A 13,540-nucleotide genomic window follows, 5' to 3' on the forward strand; every position below is an offset into this window, starting at 1 on the left:
GGGGTTGGGGGCGAAACTGGGGGGGGGGGGTGGAAAACGGGGGTTTCGGGGGCCGTTAAGGGGGGTTGGGGGGGAAAAAGGGGGGGTTTGGGGGGAAAAAGGGGTTTTGGGGGGAAAATTGGGGGGGGTCGGGGGGAATTAAGGGGTTTTGGGGGGAAAAATGGGGGTTTGGGGGCGAAATTGGGGGGGTTGGGGGGCAATTAAGGGGGTTTTGTGGGCAATTAAGGGGGTTTTGGGGGCAAAAGGGGGGGGAAGGGGGGGTTTGGGGGGAAAATTGGGGGGGGAAGGGGGGTTGGGGGCGAAATTGGGGGGTTTTGGGGGGGAAATGGGGGTTGGGGGCGAAATTGGGGGGGTTGGGGGCAATTAAGGGGGTTTGGGGGGAAAAAGGGGAGGTTTGGGGGCAAAAGGGGGGGTTTGGGGGGAAAAAGGGGGTTTGGGGGGAAAATTGGGGGGGGAAGGGGGGGCTGGGGGCGAAATTGGGGGGGTTTGGGGGGAAATTGGGGGGGTTTGGGGGCAATAAAGGGGGGTTTGGGGGCAAAAGGGGGGTTTTGGGGCAAAAAGGGGGGGTTTTGGGGCAAAAGGGGGGTTTTGGGGGGGAAAGTTGGGGGGGTTGGGGGGAAGGAAGGGGGTTTGGGGGCAAAACGGGGGTTTTGCGGCAAAATTGTGGGGTTTCGGGGGGGTCTTGGGGGGAAAAAAGGGGTTTTGGGGCAAAAAAGGGGGGGTTTGGGTGGGAAATGGGGGGTTCGGGGCAAAACTGGGGGCGTCTCGGGGGCAGAAATGGAGGTTTCTGGGGGCAAAGCAGGGGCTCGGGGGGATTTGAGCGGTTTTTTGGGGGGAAAGAGGCAAATTTGGGGCCAAAGTCGTGATTTTGGGGTGAAAAGGGGAGATTTAGGGCCAAAAAAAGAGCCATTGGGGGCTAAAAATCTGGGATTTCGGGGGGGGACAGGGGCAGTTTGGGGCGGAAACGGGGGGTTTGGGGGCAGAGGGGGGGTTTGGGGGCAGAGGGGCGGTTTGGGGGCAGAGGGGCGGTTTGGGGGTCCGGGCTCGGGGGGGGGGTCCCCGGGGTGCCGACCCCCCCTCCCCCCCCCGCAGGGGGCGCTGCTGGAGACGCCCTTCGGCGCCGTCGCCGTCACCCTGGCGGGGACCCCCCGCCCCCCCCGGCCGGCCCTGCTCACCTTCCCCGACGTGGGGCACACGCGTGAGTCCCCCCCGCCGTGGGGCAGACCCACGCCTGGGGGGCCCAGACCCATAGAGGGGGGGCCCAGACCCAGAGATGGGGGGACCAGGCTCACACATGGGGGTCCCAGACCTGGAGATGGGGGGACAGACCCACACATGGGGGGCCCAGAGCCACACATGGGGGGCCCAGACCCATAGATGGGGGACCAGGCTCACACACGGGGGGCCCAGACCCAGAGGTGGGGGGACAGACCCACACATGGGGGTTCTAGGCCCATAGAGGGGGGGCCCAGACCCGGAGATGGGGGTCCCAGAGCCACACATGGGGGGCCCAGACCCATAGATGGGGGGCCCAGACGCACATGTGGGGGCTCTAGACCCATAGAGGGGGGTCCCAGAGCCACACATGGGGGGCCCAGACCCAGAGATGGGGGACCAGGGCCACACCTGGGGGTTCTAGACCCATAGATGGGGGTCCCAGACCCATAGATGGGGGGACAGACCCACACATGGGGGGACAGACCCACAGATGGGGGTCCCAGACCTGGAGATGGGGGTTGTACACCCACACCTGGGGGTCCCAGACCCAGAGATGGGGGACCAGGCCCAGAGGTGGGGGGACAGACCCACACATGGGGGGCCCAGACCCAGAGGTGGGGGGACAGACCCACACATGGGGGTCCCAGACCTGGAGATGGGGGTTCTAGACCCACACCGGGGGGTCCCAGACCCATAGATGGGGGACCAGGCCCACATCTGGGGGGCCCAGACCCAGAGATGGGGGGACAGACCCACAGGTGGGGGTCCCAGCCCCATAGATGTGGGTGCCCCTGGACACCTGGGTCCCCTCTGCCCCATAGATCCGGGTCCAGCCCCATAGGTGGGGGTCCCCCCGGCCACCTGGGTCCCCTCCCCAGTCCCCTGGGTCCCCCCTCCCCGGGCACCTGGGGCCCTTCCATCCCTTCCCCGGCCCCCTGGGTGCCCCCTGCCCCACGGCCATGGGTCCAGCCCCATAGCCGTGGGGTGGGGCCGTCCCCAGACGAGTCGTGCTTCGCCCCGCTCTTCGCCCACGAGGAGATGGGGGAGATCGTCAAGAACTTCCTGGTGGTCCACGTCGACCCCCCCGGCATGGAGGAGGGCGCCCCCCCCTACCCCCCAGGGTGCGACCCACGGCGCCCCGCGACCCCCGTCGCCCGCCCCCCAACCCCCCCCCCCCCCCAGCCCCGCTGATCCCGCCCCGCTTGACCCCGCTCGAACCCTTGATTGACCACCTTGAGTCTCCGTTGCCCCTCCCCGTTGGCCCCACTGACCCCCAAGTTGGCCCCGCTGACCCACAGTTGACCTCCCGTGATCCCATTGACCCCCAAGTTGGCCCCATTGACCCCACCGACCCCCAAGTTGACCCTGTTGGCCCCCCAGTTGGCTTCATTGACCCCCAAGTTGGCCCCGCTGACCCCCAAGTTGGCCCCGTTGACCCACAGTTGACCTCCCATGATCCCATTGACCCCACCGACCCCCGAGTTGACCCTATTGGCCCCCCAGTTGGCTTCATTGACCCCCAAGTTGGCCCCACCGACCTCCCGCTTGACCCCAGTGACCCCCAAGTTGGCCCCGCTGACCCCCAAGTTGGCCCCGTTGACCCACAGTTGACCTCCCATGATCCCATTGACCCCCAAGTTGGCCCCGTTGACCCACAGTTGACCTCCCATGATCCCATTGACCCCCAAGTTGGCCCCGTTGACCCCACCGACCCCCGAGTTGACCCTGTTGGCCCCCCAGTTGGCTTCATTGACCCCCAAGTTGGCCCCGCTGACCCCCAAGTTGGCCCCGTTGACCCACAGTTGACCTCTCATGATCCGATTGACCCCACCGACCCCCGAGTTGACCCCACCAGTTGGCTTCATTGACCCCCAAGTTGGCCCCACCGACCTCCCGCTTGACCCCAGTGACCCCCAAGTTGGCCCCGCTGACCCCCAAGTTGGCCCCGTTGACCCACAGTTGACCTCCCATGATCCCATTGACCCCCAAGTTGGCCCCGTTGACCCACAGTTGACCTCCCATGATCCCATTGACCCCCAAGTTGGCCCCGTTGACCCACAGTTGACCTCCCATGATCCCATTGACCCCCAAGCTGGCCCCATTGACCCCACCGACCCCCGAGTTGACCCCGTTGACCCCCTGTCACCCCCCCGTGCCCCCCAGGTACCAGTACCCTTCGCTGGAGCAACTGGCCGAGATGATCCCCTGCATCCTCCAGTACCTCAAGTGAGTTGGGGGGCTGCCCCATAGCGGGGGGGGGGTCTGGGGTGTGGGGGGGGAGGGGGTCAGGATGACCTTGACCTCGTGACACTGCCCCCCCCCAGCATCGCCAGCATCATCGGGATGGGGGTGGGGCCGGCGCCTTCGTCCTGGCGAAATTTGGGGTGAGTGGGGCTGGGGGGGGCGGGGGGGGGGCACATGGGGGGTGTCGGGGGTGGTTATGGGGCATCTTGGGGGGAGATCTGTGGGTCCTTGGAGGGGGGGTCCTGGGGGTCTCTGGGGGGGGGGTTGTGGGGCATCTGGGGGGGGTTCTGTGGGGATCTGTGGGTCTCAGGGGGGCTATGGGTCACCTGGGGGGGGATCTGTGGGTCTGGGGGGGGGGTTGCGGGGCATCTGGGGGGACACATGTGGGTCGGGGGGGGGGTGTGTGTCACTGTGGGTCTGGAGGGGGTTTGGGGGGGGGGTTCCTTGGGGGAGAACTTGGGGGTCGCTGTGGGGCTGGAGGGGTCTGGGGGGGTTCTGGAGGGGTCCTGAAGGGTCTCCAGGGGGGGAATTTGGGGGTCGCCGTGGGTCTGGAGGGCTCTGGGGGGGGAATCTATGGGGCTGGAGAGGTCGCTATGGGTCAGGGGGGTCGCTGTGGGGCAGGAGGGCCCTTGGGTGGGATCGCTGTGGGTCCGGAGGAGGTTTGAGGAGCTCCTGGGTTGGGTTCTTGGGGGTCGCTGTGGGGCCGGCGGGGAATCTACGGGTCCGGGGAGGTGTCTATGGGGCAGGGAGGGCCGCCGTGGGGCAGGAGGTGACCCCCGGCCCTGCCCCACAGCTGCTGCACCCCGAGGCGGTGGAGGGGCTGGTGCTGGTCAACATCGACCCCCAGGCCAAGGGCTGGATGGACTGGGCCGCGCACAAGGTGGGGCGGCCGTGGGGCAGCCGTGGGGCGGCTGTGGGGCGGCTGTGGGGCGGCTGTGGGGCGCTCTAGTGGGTCTCCGTGGGCATATGGGGCACCTTTAGGTCTTCTATGGGTCTCCATGGGGCACCTATGGGTCACTTATGGGTCTCCATGGGGCTACGGGGCAGCCGCGGGTCACCTATGGGTCTCCACGGCGCTATGGGGCACCTCTAGATGTTCTGTGGGTCGCTTACGGGTGTCCATGGGGCTATGGGGCACCTATGGGTCCCGCCGGGTCCCTGTGGGTCCCACGGGTCTCTGTGGGTCACTGTGGGTCCCATGGGTCCCAATGGGTCCCGTGGGTCTCTGTGGGTCACTGTGGGTCCCATGGGTCCCAATGGGTCCCGTGGGTCCCTGTGGGTCTCTATGGGTCACTGTGGGTCCCTGTGGGTCCCTATGGGTCCCGTGGGTCTCTATGGGTCACTGTGGGTCCCATGGGTCCCAATGGGTCCCGTGGGTCTCTATGGGTCACTGTGGGTCCCTGTGGGTCCCTATGGGTCCCGTGGGTCTCTATGGGTCACTGTGGGTCCCATGGGTCCCAATGGGTCCCGTGGGTCTCTGTGGGTCACTGTGGGTCCCATGGGTCCCTATGGGTCCCATGGGTCTCTATGGGTCACTGTGGATCTCTATGGGTCTCATGGGTCGCTATGGGTCTCGCTGGACTCTAGGGGTCTCTGTGGGTCCCATGGGTCCCTGTAGGTTCCATGGGTCCCGCGGCTCCTTAGGGGTCGCTGTGGGTCCCATGGCGCCCCACTTGCTGCCCCACAGCTCTCGGGCCTGACGTCCTCCACCACCGACATGATCCTGGCCCATCTCTTCACCCAGGTGGGGCCGGGGGCACTTGTGGGGCCGGGGGGAGGAACTTGTGGGGCTGGGGGGGATCAGTTATGGGTCCTGGGGGGTCACTTGTGGGTCGGTGGTGGGTCAGCCGTGGCCCTGGGGTGGGTCAGTTATGGGTCTCGGGGTGGGTTACGGGTCGGTTGTGGGTCCGGGGGAGCGGCGGGGGGTCAGTTGCGGCTCACTTGTGGGTCTGCCCCACAGGAGGAGCTGTCGGCCGCCCCCCCGGCCGTGCAGAGCAGCCGGGCCCGGCTGGGGGCGACCCCCAACGCCCCCCTGCTGTGGGGCATGTACAACAGGTGGGGGCTGGGGGGCACTGGGGGGCACTGGGCTGTACTGGGGGGCACTGGGAGGGCACTGGGTTATACTGGGAGGCACTGGGGGGGGCTGGGGGGCACTGGGAGGGCACTGGGTTATACTGGGAGGCACTGGGGGGGGGGCTGGGGGGCACTGGGAGGGGGCTGTGGGGCACTGGGAGGGACTGGGATATACTGGGAGGCACTGGGGGGGCTGTGGGGCACTGGGAGGGCACCGGGCTATACTGGGAGGGGGCTGGGGGGCACTGGGAGGCACTGGGTTACACTGGGAGGCACTGGGCTGTACTGGGCTGTACTGGGGGGCACTGGTGTGTACTGGGGGGCACTGGGGGGCCACTGGTCTGTACTGGTGTGTACTGGTCTGTACTGGGGGGCACTGGGAGGGGGCTGTGGGGCACTGGGAGGGACTGGGCTGTACTGGGGGGCACTGGGAGGGACTGGGATATACTGGGAGGCACTGGGAGGGGGCTGGGGGGCATTTGGGGGGCACTGGGCTATACTGGGAGGCACTGGGAGGGGGCTGTGGGGCACTGGGAGGGCACTGGGTTACACTGGGAGGCACTGGGGGGCACTGGGGGGCACTGGGAGGGACTGGGCTGTATTGGGGGGCACTGTGAGGGCACTGGGCTATACTGGGAGGCACTGGGAGGGCACTGGGCTATACTGGGAGGCACTGGGGGGGCACTGGGGGGCACTGGGAGGGACTGGGATGTTACTGGGAGGCACTGGGAGGGGGCTGTGGGGCACTGGGAGGGCACTGGGCTATACTGGGAGGCACTGGGGGGGCACCGGGGGGGCACTGGTGTGTACTGGTGCGTACTGGTGCGTACTGGGGGCACTCACCGTGGCGGCGGCGGCTCCCTGCTCCCGCAGCCGCGGTGACCTGGGCCTGGCGCGCAGCGGGGCCGGCAGCCTGCGGTGAGCCACCCCCCCCCCCCCCCCCCCGCCCCGCTGACCTTTGACCCCGCGCCTGCGGGGTGGCCCCCGACCCCCCACAGTGACCTTTGACCCCCCTCTCCCCTCCCCCCCCCCCCAAAGCTGCCCCGTGTTGCTGGTGGTGGGCGACGGCTCCCCCCACGAGGAGGCCGTGGTGAGTGACGTCACCTGACCCCGCCCCCCCGTGAGGTCACGTGCCGGGGTCACGTGGCCCGTCCCGTGACCCTCGTGGAGTCACGTGACCCCCGCCACGGCCCCCCCCCCCCCCCCCCAGGTGGAGTGCAACGCCAAGCTGGACCCCACCCAGACCTCCTTCCTCAAGGTGACCTTTGACCCCCCGACCCCGTGACCTTTGACCCCCGACCCCGTCACCTTTCACCCCACCTTGACCTTTGACCCCCCCCCCCCCCCACAGATGGCGGACGGAGGGGGGCAGCCCCAGCTCAGCCAGGTGAGGGGTCAAAGGTCACCAGCGCCAACGGGGGGGGGCGTGGCTTAAGGGGGAGGGGGCGTGGTCTGGGAGACCGAGGGGGCGTGGCCTAAGGGGGCGTGGCCTGGCACCGGCCAGGGGCGGGGCTTGGAAGGGAGGGGGCGTGGCCTAAGGGGGCGCCAAAGCCATAGAAGGGGTTGGTTGGGGGGGGCGTGGCTAAGGGGGGAGGGGGCGTGGCCTAAGGGGGGGGCGTGGCCTGGCACCGGCCTCCTATGGGGGGCTGTAGGGGCGGGGCTTGGAAGGGAGGGGGCGTGGCCTAAGGGGGCGCCAAAGCCCTAGAAGGGGTTGGTGGGGGGGGGCGTGGCTAAGGGGGGAGGGGGCGTGGCCTCAGGGCGTCCCCCCCATATAAGGGGGGGTGTGGGCGTGGTTTGAGGGGGAGGGGGCGTGGCCTAAGGGGAGGGAGCGGGGCTTAAAGGGGAGGGGCCCCCTCTAAGGGGGGGGGTTGGGGTGTGGCTTAAAGGGGGGGCGTGGCCTAAAGGGGCGTGGCCTTGACCCCGCCCCCAGCCGGCCAAGCTGACAGAGGCCTTCAAGTACTTCGTGCAGGGCATGGGCTACAGTGAGTACAATTAGTGCTCATTAATATTCATGAGAGCTCATTAACACACACCCCCCCCCCCCCCGGGGGAGAAATTAGCACCCAAGGGGGGGGAAAATCCCACTCTGGGGGGGGGCAATTAATTGCCCTGGGGGGTAATGAAGATCCCCGGGGACAGCAATTAATGACCCCTGGGTTAATTAGTGCCCCGGGGGGGGTAATTAACTGCTTTTCCTGGGGTATAAGTGTGCCCGAGGGGGTGGGGTGCGTTATTAGCCCCCCCCGCAGGTTAATTAATGGCCCTGGGGGGGGAATGAATGGCTGCGGGGGGGGGGGGGGGGGTAATCAGTGACCCGGGGGGGTAATTAATTGCTCCGGGGGGTTAATTACCCCCCCCCCCAGTCCCCCACGTCCTGGACCGCAAGCGCAGCGTGGGGCCAGGTAGGGAGAGACGTCAGCGATGACGTCAGCGGTGATGTCACGCGTGAGGCCACACCCTCCCCCCCCGCCTCCCGTCACCTCCCCCTTCCCCCCTCCCTCCCCCCCCCCACGTGTGGCGGCACCGCCCCTTTGTGAGGTCACGGTGTGATGTCACGGGGTGCACGAGGGGCGTGGCCTCGGGGAGGGGGGCGTGGCCTCGGGGAGGGGGGGCGTGGCCTCGGGAGCTCCTCCCCTGCACTAACCCCGCGGCGGGGGGGGGGCGTGGCTTGCTGTAAGGGGGGGCGTGGCCTAATAAAGGGGGCGTGTCCTGCAGCTCCGCACTAACCCCACTGGGGGCTTGGGGGCGTGGCTTGCGGCAAGGGGGCGTGGCCTCCTCCCTGCCATTAACCCTATTGGGGCCGCTTGGAGGGGGGGCGTGGCTTCGGGGAGGGGGGCGTGGCTTCGGGGAGGGGGCGTGGCCTACCCCCGGGGGCGGGGCCTGAGGGCATTTCCCCCTGCACTAACCCCCCTCGGGGGGGGGGGGGGGGGGGGGGCGCTGCGGGGGGCGGGGCTCCAAGGGGCGGGGCTCCAAGGGGCGGGGCTCCAAGGGGCGTGTCCCCTGACGCCACGCCCTCCCGGCAGTGGCGGCGGCGGCCATGACGCGCCTCTCCCGCTCCCGCACCGCCTCCGTCTCCAGCTCCGCCTCCGGAGAGGGCGAGCGGGGCCGCAGCCGCACCCTCTCCCGGGGCAGCCTGGGGGGGGGCGCCCCCGCCCCATAGGACACCCCCCCCGCCCCATAGACCCCGCCCCATAGACCCCGCCCCATAGACCCCGCCCCGCTTTGGGTTTGGAAGGCCACGGGAACCCCCCAAAAAAAACGCACCCGGGAAGCGCCAAAACCACTCCAGGGTCCCCCCCCCCCCCCCCCCCCCCCCCCGCCCCCCCAAGTCCCCCCCCAAACCCCCTTGGAACCCCCCCCCCCCCCCCAAATCCATCCCCGACTCCCCCCCCCCCCCCCCCCCCCCCAAAAAAAAAACCCTGGGATGCCCCAAAACCACCCCGGGACCCCCCAAAATCCACCCAGGACCCCCCCAAATCCACCCAAGGCCTCCCCGAATCCCACCAAAGCCCTGAGACGGCCCCCCCCCAACCCCACCCAGGACCCCCCAAATCTCTTGGGATGCCCCAAAACCACCCTGGGACCCCCCCCCCCCAAATCCCCCAAGAAACCCCCCAAAATCCAGACGAGAGTCCCCAGACCCCCCCCCCCCCCAACCCCACCCAGGACCCCCCAAATCCCCTTGGGATGCCCCAAACCCCCCCCGGGAGCCCCCCCAAAATCACCACAGGGATCCCCAAAAACCCCGGAACGGCTCAAAACCACCCCAGAACCTTCCAGAATTCCCCAAGACCCCCTCCCAAATCACCCCAGGGACCCCCAAAACCCCCCCGATGCCCCTCCCCCCCCCCCCAACCCCACCCAGGACCCCCCGAAAATCCCTTGGGATCCCCCAAAACCACCCGGGACCTTCCAAAATCGACCCCCCCCCACCCCCTCCCCCCCCCCAAGCCACTCCGGAACCTCCAAAAACCCCCCAGAACTCCCAAAACCCCTGGGACCCCCCCCCCCCCCAAAATCCATCCATTGCCCCTCTGAACCCCCCCAAAATCCCCAGGGACCCCCCCAAAAACCCCTGGGATGCCCAAAACCATCCCGGGACGCCCAAACCCCGAGACCCCCCCCCCCCCCCCAAAAATACCCCCAAACCTCCGGGCACCCCCTAATGCTCCCTCAGCCATCCCCCCCCCACCCCCCCAATCACTTGGACCCCCCCAATCTCCCCCCAGGATCCCCTAGAGCCCCCAACCCCCCCTAGGGCACCCCAGGGCCCCCCAAAATCTCCCCTGAGACCCCCCAATATCCCCAATAGCCCCTGATGCCCCTCAGGACCCCCCAATACCCCCCCAGACCCCCCAGGAGCCTCTGGGACCCCCTGAGACCCCCAATAGCCCCCGATGCCCCTCAGGACCCCCCAATACCCCCCCCAGGAGCCTCTGGGACCCCCTGAGATCCCCAATAGCCCCCTGATACCCCCAGGACCCCCCAATACCCCCCCAGACCCCCTCCAGGGGCCTCTGGGACCCCCTGAGACTCCCCGGGACCCCCCCGACCCCCCTCAGGGATCGACCCCCACCCTCCCCCCCCCCCCGGCCTCAAGCTGCAACCTTCGACCCCCCGCCGGAGCCGGAGCCGGAGCCGGAGCCACGTCCGAGCGCGGACGGAGACCGCGTTCCCGGCGCCAGAACCGGCTTTTAATCCCCGCCCCGAGAAAACCGAATAAAGCGGCGGCGGCGGCCGCGGGCCGCACTGCGCAGGCGCGGCGCCCTCCGCCTCTTTAACGGGACCCAGCGCGCCGGCGCGGATCCCTCCGCCGCCGGACAGGGCCGCGTTACGCGAACCCCTCCGCGCCGCCTCCCCGGCCCCGCCCCTCCGGGGGAGCGCGGGGCGGTGCGTCAGGCGCGTGCGCAGTGCGTCGAGCGCGTGCGGGGGAGGGGGTGTGCGCCGCCATCTTAAGGGGCTGGGCGCCATTTCGTGGGGTAGAGCGGGCGAGTTGAGGGGAAAAGTGGGCAAATTGGGGGGAAAGTGAGGGGAATTTACCGGACAGCCGCACTGCGCATGCGCGGCGTCTTTTCCGTACAGCCGTACTGCGCATGCGCGGCGCATATTCCGTACAGCCCTACTGCGCATGCGCGGCGCGTTTCCGTACGGCTCATGGCGCCCCCCAGTGCCATTCAGCCGTACAGCGCATGCGCGGCGCCATTTCCGCACTGCCATAATGCGCATGCGCGGCCTCTTCCGTACAGCCGTACGTCTCATGGCGCCCCCCACTGCCGTACAGCCGTACTGCGCATGCGCGGCCTCTTTTCCGTACAGCCGTACTGCGCATGCGCAGCATCTATTCCATACAGCCGTACGGCTCATGGCGCCCCCAGTGCATACAGCCGCACTGCGCATGCGCGGCGCCTTTTCCGTACAGCCGTACGGCTCATGGCGCCCCCCTGTGCCGTACAGCCGCACTGCGCATGCGCGGCCTCTTTTCCGTACGGCTCATGGCGCCCCCCTGTGCCGTAGAGCCGTACTGCGCATGCGCGGCGCCATTTCCGTACAGCCGTAATGCGCATGCGCGGCCTCTTTTCCGTACAGCCGTACTGCGCATGCGCGGCTCTTTTTCCATACAGCCGCACTGCGCATGCGCGGCGTCTATTCCGTACAGCCGTACGGCTCATGGCGCCCCCCAGTGCCTTACCGCCGTAGTGCGCATGCGCGGCGCCATTTTCGTACTGCCGTAATGCGCATGCGCGGCCTCTTTTCCGTACAGCCCTACTGCGCATGCGCGGCGCCTTTTCCGTACGGCTCATGGCGCCCCCCAGTGCCGTACAGCCGCACTGCGCATGCGCGGCCTCTTTTCTGTGCAGCCGTACGGCTCATGGCGCCCCCCAGTGCCGTACAGCCGTACTGCGCATGCGCGGCCTCTTTTCCGTATGGCTCATGGCACCTCCTGTGCCGTACAGCCGTACTGCGCATGCGCGGCGCCATTTCCGTACAGCCGTAATGCACATGCGCGGCCTCTTTTCCGTACAGCCGTACTGCGCATGCGCGGCGTCTTTTCCGTACAGCCGTACGGCTCATGGCGCCCCCCAGTGCCGTACAGCCCTACTGCGCATGCGCGGCGCCTTTTCCGTACGGCTCATGGCGCCCCCCAGTGCCGTACAGCCGCACTGCGCACGCGCGGCCTCTTTTCCGTACAGCCGTACTGCGCATGCGGGGGCCTCTATTCCGCACAGCCGTACTGGTCATGGCGCCCCCCTGTGCCGTACAGCCGTACTGCGCATGCGCGGCGCCATTTCCGTACAGCCGCACTGCGCATGCGCGGCGCCATTTCCGTACAGCCCTACTGCGCATGCGCGGCGCCTTTTCCGTACGGCTCATGGCGCCCCCCTGTGCCGTACAGCCGGACTGCGCATGCACGGCGCTATTTCCGTACTTCCTTAATGCGCATGCGCAGCCTCTTTTCCGTACAGCCGTAATGCGCATGCGCCGCGCCTATTCCGTACAGCCGTACTGGTCATGGCGCCCCCCTGTGCCGTACAGCCGTACTGCGCCTGCGCGGCGCCATTTCCGTACAGCCGTAATGCGCATGTGCAGCCTCTTTTCCGTACAGGCGTGCTGCGCATGCGCAGCGCATATTCCGTACAGCCCTACTGCGCATGCGCGGCGCCTTTTCCGTACGGCTCATGGCGCCCCCAGTGCCTTACAGCCGCACTGCGCATGCGCGGCCTCTTTTCCGTACAGCCGTACTGCGCATGCGCGGCCTCTTTTCCGTGCAGCCGTACGGCTCATGGCGCCCCCCTGTGCCGTCCAGCCGCACTGCGCGCGCGCGGCGCCTTTCCCGCTGGTTGACCGACGGGCGCCGCCATGAGGGAGCGGGGGGCCCTTCCCCGACGGCCGCGGAGGAGGGAAGGGGCTTTTTCTCCAGTTTCGGCGCCGGGGGTCGGCCGGGAGAGGGGTCGGCGGCTCAGCGCGACGCCAGCGCGAGCCGGGCAGGGCGGTTCCGACGTGTTTTCTGCCTCTTAGGCCTTCCGTGGGTCGCCATGTTCTCCCTAGAGCCTCCACGGCCCGTCCTCGCCGAGCATCGCCCCAGCCGGGGGCTGCTTTTGTCCCGGGCCGTGGCGCTGCGCTCCTCGCCTGGGCCTTCCCTCCAGCCTGTCTCAGGTCGCCGTCGGGGTCCCGCGGGTCTCCTCGCCTGACGGCGGCTTACGTCGGGGTGTCCGTCCTCCCTCTCTCCGCGCCGAGGGGCGCTGGGTCGGTGCTTGCGCGTGTCGGGGCTCGGAGCTGCTCCGCCCGGTCGCGTAGAGTCACGGGGAGGAGGAACAGCAAAAGAGTTCGCGGTTAATACGTTCTAACGAGGCCGTCGAGGCCAAGGTGGCGGAGTCAACTCCCGTCGAGTAGCCGTCAGCAGGCGGCGTGGGCAGCTCTTTAATTAAGGTTGTTTTTTTTTTTGGGACGAGCAGAGCCGTGCCTGCGTCTGCTGTATTAGAGAAAGGACGTTATCGTACGGAAAGGTCTGTCCCACAGCCAACTCTTCCCTTCGTGGTTCTCCCCCTCTGGCGTTCCCCTGTCTGGGCTGTAGCCCACGGCTGTCGTCTTTCCCCTGTGGCTCCCTTTGCCCGTCCCCTGCCGCCCCGGCTTCTCTGCCCCGCAGCCGACGGCCCTTGCCTCGGGTTTACGTGACGAGGTCTCGGCGGGGGTGGGTCGTGTGAGAAGACACCGGGAGCTCCCCCCACGCTGGGCACAGGGAGGGACCCGCCGCTGGGCGAACAAGGCCGCCGTCGGCAGCGCCGGCCGGGAGCGGGGCGGAGAGTCCCCTGCAACCCGTGGAGGCCCCGCTGTCGGCGCAGAAGATTAATTTCTCCCCGTGTCTCGTCGAGGAAGGGCAGCGACGGGGCGGCTGGGTGGGTCCCCAGGGGCCAGCCGAGGTCAAGCCACCGCAGGTGACTTCTGCTGCGCTCCCCGGCCTCGTCGTCTCACGCTTGGCTGGGTTTCTTGTACCCGGTCTCTTTCG

General features: G+C 68.3%; 1 protein-coding gene across 1 annotated transcript; it reads left to right on the forward strand.

The window, feature by feature from the left end:
• Window positions 1–1,077: 1,077 nt before the first annotated feature.
• On the forward strand, window positions 1,078–8,824 carry LOC134509502 (protein NDRG2-like; the record flags this gene model as incomplete). Its single annotated transcript, XM_063322048.1, is given in 15 exon segments — window positions 1,078–1,198; window positions 2,219–2,339; window positions 3,382–3,444; window positions 3,543–3,565; window positions 3,568–3,602; window positions 4,256–4,342; window positions 5,150–5,206; window positions 5,423–5,517; window positions 6,409–6,453; window positions 6,574–6,625; window positions 6,746–6,793; window positions 6,887–6,922; window positions 7,466–7,517; window positions 7,899–7,937; window positions 8,559–8,824. Coding segments are annotated over 15 exon segments (1,011 nt in total), but the record flags the coding sequence as incomplete, so codon positions are not given.
• Between the last annotated feature and the right edge of the window lie 4,716 nt (window positions 8,825–13,540).

The sequence above is a fragment of the Chroicocephalus ridibundus genome, unplaced genomic scaffold, assembly GCF_963924245.1.
Source record: "Chroicocephalus ridibundus unplaced genomic scaffold, bChrRid1.1 SCAFFOLD_805, whole genome shotgun sequence".
In the NCBI taxonomy this organism is placed as follows: Eukaryota; Metazoa; Chordata; class Aves; order Charadriiformes; family Laridae; genus Chroicocephalus; species Chroicocephalus ridibundus.